Source organism: Austrofundulus limnaeus, unplaced genomic scaffold, assembly GCF_001266775.1.
Source record: "Austrofundulus limnaeus strain Quisiro unplaced genomic scaffold, Austrofundulus_limnaeus-1.0 Scaffold1732, whole genome shotgun sequence".
In the NCBI taxonomy this organism is placed as follows: domain Eukaryota; kingdom Metazoa; phylum Chordata; class Actinopteri; order Cyprinodontiformes; family Rivulidae; genus Austrofundulus; species Austrofundulus limnaeus.
In genome coordinates, this window is record NW_013954134.1 from 434 (window position 1) to 12,600 (window position 12,167).

General features: G+C 36.3%; 2 protein-coding genes across 2 annotated transcripts; one reads left to right on the top strand and one right to left on the bottom strand.

The window, feature by feature from the left end:
• Window positions 1–3,066: 3,066 nt before the first annotated feature.
• Window positions 3,067–6,948, top strand: card19 (caspase recruitment domain family, member 19). The gene is made up of 6 exons (XM_014033427.1): window positions 3,067–3,109; window positions 3,510–3,649; window positions 4,097–4,253; window positions 4,397–4,459; window positions 4,818–4,883; window positions 5,012–6,948. The coding sequence occupies exons 1-6, from the start codon at window positions 3,103–3,105 to the stop codon at window positions 5,119–5,121; spliced, it is 543 nt and encodes a 180-aa protein (XP_013888881.1). The 5' UTR covers window positions 3,067–3,102; the 3' UTR covers window positions 5,122–6,948.
• Window positions 6,943–11,545, bottom strand: LOC106536218 (ninjurin-1; the record flags this gene model as incomplete). The annotated part of the gene is given in 2 exon segments (XM_014033428.1): window positions 6,943–7,742; window positions 11,308–11,545. Coding segments are annotated over 2 exon segments (393 nt in total), but the record flags the coding sequence as incomplete, so codon positions are not given.
• Between the last annotated feature and the right edge of the window lie 622 nt (window positions 11,546–12,167).

The window sequence follows — 12,167 nt, forward strand, 5'->3', positions numbered from 1 at the left end:
CATTGTTTTAGCCTAATATAGGCCTATTGTAAAAAAAAAGAAAAAAAATTATTCTGAAAGTGTGGCGGTAGGGCTGCAGTAGAAACGTATGAAGTTGGCCAACGGTAGAAATTTACCCTCTACCGTCATATCGTCGTTACGTCATCGGACCTGTGTCAAGAGGGCTGCGAGTGCAGAGACAACTGAGCAGGAGTTTGAAATATAATGAAGAAATTCTAGCTTTTTAAAACGCGTATAGAGAGGATAAATCCTCAAACTCTCCCGCTGTAGAAAAGTTATGTCGTGTCGCGGGATCATAATCTCTTCCGCCCTCTCCTCTCGCTGAACGTCGCGAAGAGCAAAGCTTTAACAACTGTAGTTTTTCACATCCAATTTTCAGAGAAAAAAATTGTTTTTTAAAGTATTGTTACTCACAGAGATGATTAAAAAAGACGTTGACATTCGTTCAGTCATAAATCCATCTTGCCAATGTAAAGTCGGCTTCTGCTCTGATGATGAAGATGAGCACGCAGCAGCTGATAGCAGGCGGAAGCTCATTGTTTGGCAGGCAGATATTAAAGGAAAAATGCTGGGTTTGATTTAAGATTACAGTTCTCTGCAAAAAAAAAAAAATCTAAAAATTACATTATCTTTACTTTTTATGATAATTTTCTACCACGATATATACCGTTACTGTGAAGGGGTACAGTTTATACCGTGATATGAGTTTGAGGTCATACCGCCCAGCCCTATGTGGCGGCTATGATATTTGCCGTGGTGGTGCGCCATGATCAATTACATGTAGGGGAAAACCTGCTTGCTCTAAATATGGAGTGCAAATATAAAAACATATTGGTTGGCCAGGGGATTGAATTGAATGTGAAGATTTTCTGAATTGATACTGAATTAGAAAAAATATATATTTTAATGCATTTCTGAATTGAATTTTTACCCACCCCTAGTCTTCAATATAATCATTTTCATTTGTATTTCTGTGAACTACTTGTACAATTTTTGACTTGAAAACGGCATAAAATGTACACTACCGTTCTTTACTCTAGTCTGTATAAATTTTAAATCCATGTCTGATCTCTAATTAAAATCAGGTAAATTGTTGCAACTAAATTTCTAAAAGTAGATTACGCTAATRAAATCTGCTTAATTTAGCTCAAATTGCATGAGTGTCTGAGCTTAAATGCTGCATGTTGYACCAACTACAAAAATATATGACACTACATAAACTATTCAAATAAATAAATATTAAACTTATCTCATCAACACAGTGGAAACTTGATTGCATTTTTTTGTCTTCATTTGCAGTGAACCCCTGAAGCCAAGTGTCCTTAAGGGAGCCTATCGAAGTGTGACAGTTACACTGTGTTCCTGGTTTCCATCCCATCATTACAGACACCAGAACATATCCAGCCAGTATTCACCAAGGACCTTGATTAAAAATGCCAAAARAAGTAAATAAAATTCCTTCCAGTTTTATAACAGCAAGACTGGAAAATGTCTGTCTTCCAGGACTTTTCAGAGCGACGACAGCTGAACCAGCGGAAGGATGAAGATGGATGTTAGTGATGCCTGTTACCATGACCGAGCACTTTTTATTATCACATATCTGCTCATAGATTATTCATAATTTCTCAAAAATTAAGCTTGTTTTACATTTTCAGTGTTTTTTTAACTCTTAGCTGTGAGATTCTCTGTCACAATTTCAAATGTCGAAATATTGCTTCCCTTAATTTATTTCATAGCAGCACAGTCAGGTATTATGTTAGCCTTAAAAAACAAAAGATATGTTTTGCAGGGTAAAATCAAACAGATATATATCAGATTTAAGTAATAATGCTCAGTAAATAACATATTTGCTTACTTTGTCTTCTCTTCAACAAATGTAAATGTTTAACGTTACCACTCTGATCCTGCAGCCTACAGCAGCTCAAAGTTAGTGGTTTGTAAACTGTGGGTTATACTGAACTTGGCAGAGTTGTTTCAAAATTACAGCTCTGCAGGGTTTTTGTTGGCTCTAAAGTAAGCGTGCTTTGATTGAGGAGCATTTTTTTTATGTTAAACTATTTAAAGATTTTTAAGTTAACAAAATGTTATTAGTATTCATAAAGTTTATTCATACAGAAAGTTTTAAAGTAATTTTTAATACAACTTTTATATTTTACGTCTAAAAGCAACATGTCTGCAGTGCCATCGTGTGTTTTGTRTGTGTAAGTGCAATTTGCAAAACAGGTTTTAAAAAGGAAAAAAGTAAATGTTTGTACTTTGTGACAGTATTCATTTTATGTCATCTTGCTACGACTGCAATTCTATTTATTTGTCTCTGCTCAGACTACAGGGCTCATTATCAGTTTTGTTAAAATAGGGGAGCTTGAATTTAGATGTCTGGTTGCAATTTAACTGTGYTTAAACTAGCAAAGTATGTGTTGGCTCCCGTTACTACAGCCAGTTAATGCTGGCGAAGAAATAAATCTAACTTCCACACGTCAAATGTGTGTATTTGTTTATTTACTGGTCTTTTTAAATTTTCACCAACCTGAAACATTTGTTTTTCCATTTAGATAAATAATTTGATGTACTTATGACATTGCTTGCTACTTTTAAAACCATTTAAATTATAGCAAATCTATTTTTAAATTTTGCAAAACTAAATAAGGGCCTACATTTGTGTGGTTGATTCAAATTATACTAGAGCTTTTTGATTTTGTGAATATTTTAAGGTAATTTTAGTTCGTTAAATCCACACTTATGACACTGCTTGCTACTTTTAAAACCATTTAAATTATAGCAAATCTATTTTTAAATTTTGCAAAACTAAATAAGGGCCTACATTTGTGTGGTTGATTCAAATTATACTAGAGCTTTTTGATTTTGTGAATATTTTAAGGTAATTTTAGTTCGTTAAATCCACCTTTATGTAACTGATCCATTGACATGTAGCTAATATTTTGGTCTTTAATTAAGAGAGAGAGTTGTTTTTTAGTGGAAATATCTATCAAATAGAAAAAAAAAAGCGTCGCGACTTTATCGGAGCTAGATGACGTACAACCAGCACCGACGTGATGYCGTCACGGGGCGCGTCCAAATCAACTCAACCGAGGGGACGCCAGAATGGGAGGTTTGTGTCGATTTTTACCGAAAATACAAAGTAACTCTCCGTTTACTTCAAATGAATCATTTTAGATTGTGTATAAACCCCTCTATTAATAATGATTTTAACATTACCTCCGCTGGAACATCCTGAAAGCTTTCCTCGCCTTGTCAAAGACGGTGAAATGTCATTCAAGTCATTATTAAGGTTCCCTGAAAAGTTCTCCATCGGAAAGTTTGACAGGAGAAAGAAGCGCCTTACTAAAAACTATTTCCTAGTAATTTTAGTTTATATATAGATTTTAGACTAACCATAACGCTCATGCCTGTTTCGCGTTTCTATTTAAAGTAATAACAACGGAGCCTGTTCTGTGCAGTCCTCATAGTTGCTGCACATTTTTCACTTTTTTGTTCTTGAACTCGGACAGATAGTTTCCACGAGCAGCTGACTGAGGACAGCTCCTTCCTGAAAGCTGAGCAGAGACTGGACACGGAGCTGGTGGACAAACTCATCCTACAGCTCAACAGAATCCACCCTCAGATCCTCACAGACAAAGAGGCCACCAAGGTGGGTCCTGCTCAGGCACCCAGCTGGACTTGAAGGTGGCCTGTCTGCAGCCAGGTGTGCAGCCAGYGGACAAGCTGGTTTTCAGCAGAAATTTACAGCAGCAGTTTTGCAAAGGCTCTCAATGACGGCTGGTCACTCTGCTTCAGATTGTTAATGTCAGACAGTCAGCAGATTTGTAAAGTAATATTACCAAAACAAGTACCTTCAGGCATGATTTCTCACTTAGTGTATTGGGTTTTTATTTCATCTTTGCACATGGAATTATTTCAGCATTATTACCTATTTGGCTTCAAGTCCTGGGGTCAGATGACAGTAAACAAAATCCAAAAAGAAAAAAAAAAACACTTTGACATAAATAGTGTTTTTTAACAGATACAAAGGCGATATCAGACAAACCTGCAAATCACAGACTTATTATCACGTGTTAACTTTCTGATGTTTGTACAGTTCAGAAATTTGGACGTACCGACGAGCGTCCGCCTCGGCGAGCTCCTGACCCACCTGCAGGGGAAAGGTGAGGAAGCCTGCAGGGAATTTTACCGAGCTCTTCATCTTCATGTGGAGGAGGTGTACTACAGCCTGCCCACACGGCTCCGCCTCAGAAGTAAGCACCAAACAACAACAACAAAACAACAACAATTTCATCTCATTCAAAAGTTGATTATTTCTTAGTGTCTTTCAGAAACAAAGTTTTGCATGTATTATTTATTGGATTTTAATACATATTTTTTTAATCCTTTGTCTCAGATGCCTTGGATCCACTCATGCTATCTCATGCTTATAAGCAGAAATATGATTTAAATGAAAGAGGTGAGTAATGTGACAGTAAATTATCTCACTGACAGAGGCATGAACTTTTTTTTTTGGTCTGCTTATGGTGCATTTTTAACACAGGGTTTCACGTCGTGTCAAAAATAGGTTTCATTGGTTTAGAGTCCTCTGAGGTTTTTCAGAAAACCATCTAGGTATTTTAAATATTTCTTGAGGTTTGAAAGTATTTTAAAGTGTGTTTATTTGAATTAAGTATCTAAAACAGTAGAATCAAACATTGTTTTGTCAGTATGACAAAAAGTAAGCAGTCTAAAACTGCAAGTGTTGTAGTACTGTATATTGCTTTAACAGAAGCTGAATCTAAATACTGACCTTAATATTTCTGCACAAATTCCAGGCCCCTTCTTCTTCCTGGGCTGTTTCAGCTTGGCCCTGGGAATGGCTTTTCTTTATTACTACAGCGGTAAAAAGTTGTTCAATTTCTTCTAACAACATGTTTAAATACTTGTATATGTTTTTACATTATTGGCTTATATAATTTAAAAACCTGATTTCTTTGTATTGGTCATTGTTTTGTTTTTTTCCTTTTAGAATCTAAAGTGTCTGGAGGCAGCCGGGCCCTTGGGATGGCAGCTCTTGGCTTGAAAAAAAAAGCTCAGGAGGTTCTTGTTTGGTACTCGGAAGAAGGCCTCATGAAGTAATGGGTGACTCCTTCACAGTTGGTGCTTCAGAATTACTGATACTGTTAAGGCATTCTGTATCTTCTCAAGTACTCACAATAGATTTTGCTCATAGTGTAAAATATGCACAGTGCAGCTTTTATTTTGCATTTAGCTTGAAATGAGAGAGTCACAATTTTGGCACTTGTGCTCATTTATTTTATTCTCATGTTTTGTTGAACGGGTTAACGGGAGAAAATAGTTTTGAGGCAGGAGTAAGTTTTGCACAACCTCTAACTGTGTAAATATTTGTATACAAAAACATTTAGTAAGAAAGCTCTATTTGTGTTGTATTGGGTAAATAAGCCAAGTGTCTTGAACACCCAAATGAGGGGAAGAAAACAAAGCAGTCACAATAAGTCCCAAAATAATCAGTGCATTTATCTGTTGTTGCTAGAATTATTTTTATTTAATGTGTTGTGCTAACACTAATTAATATTGTTTATATAAGACACTGAAAATAAAGTTATGAAGCTCAGCTGTATATTTTAAAGCCTGGACCTSCAGGTTATAAACCTGATTTTGTACAATGAGCACCATCTTCTGGACAAAAGACAAACTATATAAATATTTTTAAGCGTTTTAATAAATTCTGCAGCTCATATTTAAAGGAGGAACAAAGGAAAGTAAAACTCAGATTAATTATCAGTACAAACCTAAACGATATTTTGTGTGAAAAGCTAAATTTAAACGTTTTGAGTGGTTTTAGATATCACGTGATACTTTTTAACTAATGAAATGCCGTTTTCGGGTCGCAGTGCATTGTGGGTGTGGATGTTTACAAGTAAAAAAGTACAAATAATTTAATAAAAGGTGAAATAACATACGTTTCGGGTGAGCCGACGAACTTAAACTAAAATAAACAAAATTACTATTTTTTTTAAATCGTAAATAATGTATAATCTGAACCAGGACTGAGACCGATCGGCGTATTTGGGTCTTTATATACCGGATATCTGGGCAGTCGGTGTGTGTTGTATGAAAGGAGAGAAGGTTAGCACTCCCCTTGACAAGGATGGAATTGGTCCCTGAGGCCAGCAACACACATACGGTTAAGGCACTGCCACCTACTTCYTGGCATCTCTAACCAAATTTTTTAAATACCTAAAACCTTTCTTGAAGACGCCTTCTCTGACGTTGTGAGTGTCTCAAACCATGCTTCCTGTTTTCAGCGTGTTGCTAAAAAAAAAAAAAAAAAAAAAAAAAAAAACGGAAACATGCCTCCTCATGTTTCCTTGCCTTTGTTTCCTCTTGGCAGGATGGAACATTTTTATTTTTCCTGCTGGCCTGAATTCACTTGTGATAGTAAAACTCACAGGATTTCTGGAGTATATATACTTACATCTGAGGTACAGAAGCCTGTTTTTTTTTTTTTAACATAGATTGTATATTTTTATGCCAATTAGTGATAAACATTGTATTCTGAACTAGATATAAGCTGTAGCTTTTGGCTAAAACCAAATGTGCCTCTTAAAAAAAGATTTTGCGACATCTATTTTACTTAAAGTTTGTAAGTAAATAATTTGCATTGAATTAAATTTGGATAATATTTAAGTAGTTTGTAAACAACTTTATAGAGTGGATGGCTTCAAAATGAAGTGCAATTTTTAAGTTACACAACGCTTTTATTTTCTTGTTCCTGTCTCTTTTTTATTATTATATTCTAAAGGTGGAATGATGAATTTTTGTTTTTGGTAATACAACAATTGGGTTTGTCATGCTTTGTTGTGAGCTTTGTTCTTTAGAAATATCCTACAAGTGCCAAGTTCTTTAGTTTTTGAAAATTAAAATAAAAAACATGGGTGACAATTTGGTTTCATAGTTTTATTTAAAAATATCACTAACGGTGACTGTCCAAGAGTGTATAATTAAAGCTAAGAGCTCTTCTCTTACAAAAAGTGAATACACAAACAGATAATACAGACAGACATTTAGTAATATACATAAAAATCAATTTAAATATTGCATGTTGCATAGCTATTAAAAAAACAAGGTCCACTTCATTTAATGAATATTTAAAGCACTGTAAACATACATTAACTCCACTGTAAAGCTGCTGTACAAAGTAAAGCATCATGCAGGAGAGGAAGACTTCATGTGGAGTACGTTCTGTTACAAAATATATGAACTAACAAAAAACTTTCAAAATAACAGCAGAAAGTTTCTTTTCAGGAAGCGGTCACAGTGCTTTTTTTAAAAAAAAAATATTTAAACAGTAGGGTCTTCCTGATTTTTGTTTCATAAAGGCCATTTTTTGTTTGCATCAGTAACCTGAGCATGACGAGAGGTAAAAACAAAACAAAAAAACACACAAAAAAAAAAAAACTGTTGAGGAAATAAAAACAAAACACCTTTTCAGGTCCATGGTGAGGAGGACCATAAATAACACGACCATCCTGTTTGGTAAATAAGTCTGGCTGATAACTGTGGCAGTAGACCAGCATCACATCAAGAAGGAGCCGAGGGTCCCGGGTRAGGCCGCTGTACGCCGAAGGCTGTGATGAAGACGTTGACTACAACGATGACGAAGACAAAAGCTGTGGCCATGTTCTCCAGGATGTTCAGCTTGTAGTGTGTGCTTTCATCGTTTAGATTCCACTTCACTGGGAAAGAAACAAAAGCAGTCCTTAATATGTTCAGAACCAGATGTAGTGACATACTTCCCCCACAAGAGGGCAGCAAGGAGTTTCCTCATATTTTAGTTAACGTTTCCTGAAGGTTTTATGGAAAAAAAAAAATAAAAAGATATTAGTGTCTTATAACTCTGCCACTTAGTGAATATTTATCTTCCTGATCCGGTGAGAAATCACGTGGCTCACCGATCTGTGAATGGAGCATATGGGTTTGTTTTAAACAGAAAATAAGTGTTGTTTTACACGCTATCAGTTGTGTTCATTCTCCTGAGACTACATCCATCTAATAGCAAACAGAGGGGGTGAAAATTGGAAGCAGCTGAGAGCAGAGGCCAACACTTCCCTCTTCAGTCTTAAATAAGCACCACTCACTCTTCCACAATAAAAATTTTTCTGTTAGGATAAGATAAGAAAACAGCCAGCGGGCAGGAGGGGGCCCATCAGACCAGTGTGAGGGGAGAGGATAGTCCTAATTCTAACACTTCAGTCAGTCAGTATTTGTCTATATATTTGTGATTAATTTTAAAGTTTGTCATAGAAATTGTATTCCAATTAAGATTCTGTGTTAAAAAAAAGAACAAATATTATTAATCGTTCAAACTTAAAAGCTCTCTTGGAAAAAAAAGCTATTTTTGCTGCTAGTTTTTAAATTCAACTTGAAAAATTCAATTATGCATTAATTCTATTCCAACCTCTTCAAAGGTTCAAAACAAAGAAAACTAATGTTTGTCTAAAAACATCTTCCTGTTTTAATATGCTGTCATTTTAGCTGCCTAATGCTTCAGAGTTTCATGTATTTCTTTTTATTTACACAGAATATGTTCAATGGGTCTGGAGTACAGGAAGGGCAGTTTAGCATCCTGTTAAGTGAACACATGGAAATGTTGTCTGGCACTGTCTCACTAAAACAACAACAACAACAACAACAACAACAACAACAAAAATCCTGCTGAATTAGCTGCCACTCTTCCTAAACAGCAGCACGTGGTGTTTCAAAACTTTCACTCATAATTCTGAAACAGTTTAGTCTTCACATGAAAATATTCGATGGCAAACATCCAGAATGTTGGATTCAGTGATTTGTGTGAAGAATTTTTAATCAAACATTCCTGCAGAAACGGTCAGGGTTTGCAGTTTCTGTATGTTTTTATTTACACAGATAACTTTTTTTTTTAAGTTTCATTCATCATATGCAGCAACAAACTGGCCTCAGTGAAACCAGTTTTCAGAATAAGACTGATTCCATCCAGTAATTTTCATTTATTCATGTCTCCTTCATTTAACCCTGAGCTTTCTGAGCCGCTCCAGATCTCAGTGAATCGGCTGATTCACTGACTGTCACACTATAGCTAAAACAGCTTATGCTAAGTTACAAAAATTTTAAAGACATRSACGTTAAAGATTGAATTAAAAAAACTAACTGGAAGTCTCTTTTAGCCATTTGTGCATACTGTAATGCTAAGAAACTGATGAAATATAGTAATTTAGACATCAAAAAAGTTTCATAAACGTTATAGTGTGACAGGGCCTTTAGTGTTTGGATTCACATGTAGATTAACCTGGAAGTACTCGGCCCTCACGGTGAAGTCCTTTAGTTTCCTGCCTCACAGGAGAAACYTCCCGATCAAACGCAGGAAGGAGTGAAACTGAGTCAAACCCATAGCTGTGCTGTAAGAAACCTWAAACCATCTGTTTAAAGTTGTTCTTTCTTGTTTGGCACAAAAGGCTTCGCGGTTTGTGTTCTTTTTGGTCATTTGTTTTTCATTTTAGATTAGATTAGATGAACTTTATTGTGGTGCAGTTATTTTTGCAAACAGTAAGAGCAAAAGTACACCAAGTACAACATCCATACAGCACACAGTACAATCATATACCACCACAGTTTATTTGAGCGTATCTTAAATTATTAATGAGGCCGACACTAAAGGGGATAAATGAACATTTATACCTGTTTGTGTTACGTTTAAWCCCCATGAATCTAAGAGCAGAGGGCTACAGCCTGTAATGGTGAAGACGAGGGTGAGTTGGGTCAGCGAGGACGGCTTTAGTTGGTTCTGTAGAGCTGGGGGAGCTCTGCCAGACTTCATTTTTACACACATCATTCCAGTGCTGCTTAGTCTGTGCTTTTTTTTTTCAGGGGAAGTGACTCAAACCAACAAATAAAAGAAAATGTTAAAACTGACTCGATAAAACACGAGTAAAACATTTTCAGCGGTGGGCACAGTTCCCCTAAAGTTCAAGTTCAAGAATCTTTATTATCCCCGAGGGGCAATTTGTTGTACAGCCAATAGACGTAAAAACAACTAACAAAAAAGAACTAAAGCACTAATAGGGGAACTAATTTCCTGATTAGTGCTTTAGGGTTTTGGCTAATTTTAAAATTTATTAGTGGATTAGCATTTGCTAAATTTATGGGCTAAATTTAGAAGCACTAACTGAGGTCTTTAAATGTTATTGATCAATGTTAATGTTATCAGCTGAGGGTGAAAACTGTCACACATTTTGTTCATATGTGTGTCACTTATCCACCAGGTGACAATAAATGAACTCAAATAAGGCTGTGGAATGTCAATGATAAGTCTTAAGAGAGCAACATGGTAATATGTGACTCATGTTGACCCTGAAGAGTGTTCATGGCTTGACTGGGTTCTTTTAGTGCTTTAGAATTAACTTTTACTAAACATTTCAGTGCATTAGTGCTTTAGAATAAACTTTTACTAAACATTTCAGTGCATTAGTGCTTTAGAATTAGGGGACCTAAATATTTGAGTTGGTGTTTATTTCAGATTTAATCAGCTATACACTTAGTTCTTATCAGTGTTTAAAAGAGCATGTGTTAAAACGAGAAGGGGTTATCTGCGGAATCAAAGTGGGCGTGTCACAAGAGTGGGTGTGTCTAAACCATAAACACTGTGGGCTACGAGGCCTACATGACGGTATCCTTAGATCCTGCTTGATCTCTTTACAGCCTGACCCTGACCCCAACACTAAGGTCAACCAGGAGAAATGTGACCCAAGTAGGGTTCTCCAGAAAAAGTGGTGCCATACAGTAACGCCCCTTTTTTGCTTGTCCAGTCATGTGTGTCCCTTTAACAAAGTCCGTCAAATCAGGTGTTTTGCTTTAGAATCGCCTTTCCTTGTGACATGCCCACTCGTCCGCAGAGACCCCTACTTGGTTAAAACACTGTTTAGTCAAAGTTAAACATGAAACATCAAAGTTCATTACAAGTGGCCCTTCGTGGGCCACCATAACACTCATGTGGCCCTCAATGAAAATGAGTTTGACACCCCCGCTGTTTAAAGTAAATGACTCAGACTGATCACAAGATATAAGATAAAGACTCGGTTAATCAGTCACAAAATATCCAATCAAACAAGACATAAATCTAACAACTAACCAGGCCTCTCATGCAGGTCTATGAAGCTTAGAACTCAGCTTTGAACCTTTTCTTTGTGTTGATCCTGTCCTGAACGACAGAGGATCTCCACCAGCACAACTCGATGTTTAAATGTAAACGAAGCGTCTGAAACAAACCTATAAAGATGAGCATGACTCCCACCAAGATCTGCAGGATGAGCGAGAGGCTGATGAGAACGATGAGGGGCAGGTAGAAGCTGAAGTCCGGGCCCTGCTCCAGCACGGCCTTCAGCTGCGAGGCGTTGGCCATCAGCAGAGCCACGTCCAGCATGCTCTCTGCTGCGCTCTTCTTGTTGGCGTAGTGGTTCATGTTCAGGGGTCCGCGCTGCCCCCGCCAGTTGTCCCGGAGCGGGACCTGAACCCAGACACAGACCCAAACATCAGCACAACAGAAAAACCTGGGAACCGTTTTTTCACTGTGATCAGAAAGAGATTTCAGGTTGAACTGATTTTATTAGGATTAGAATTTATCAAACACTTTTCAGTTCTGGCCTAAAAATAGAAATGTTCTAACATTTTACGTTTGTTGTTACTTTTGTTAAAAAGTCCCTTCTTTTATAGAACAGAACAAGAAGTCCTCTGCTTCTCATCTCAAACTGGAACTTTAAACTGCATCATTGGACAAAAGAAAATCTTTCATGACAAAACATCCTGGGAAATTTCAGAGCTGCGACAGCGCAAGAACATTTTGATAAAACAGACTCAATAAATAACAAACTGATAACTTCACTTGACACAAACATTTTGGTTCTTTCATTTTATGGAGATTAAACAAATTTATTTAAAAAAACATTTCTGCAGTTGTATCAATTTTAGCAAATGTCTTATTGGCTTTTTGTGCAGTTTTAAATATCATATATTTAAATGTAATCATAAAACCTTTCAAGAAAATCTTAAAATAAATAAGAAGTGATGAGGTGTGACTGGAAACATGAATTGTGAAATTTTTAAAAGTTTGCTGTAAGCAGGGGAAAAAA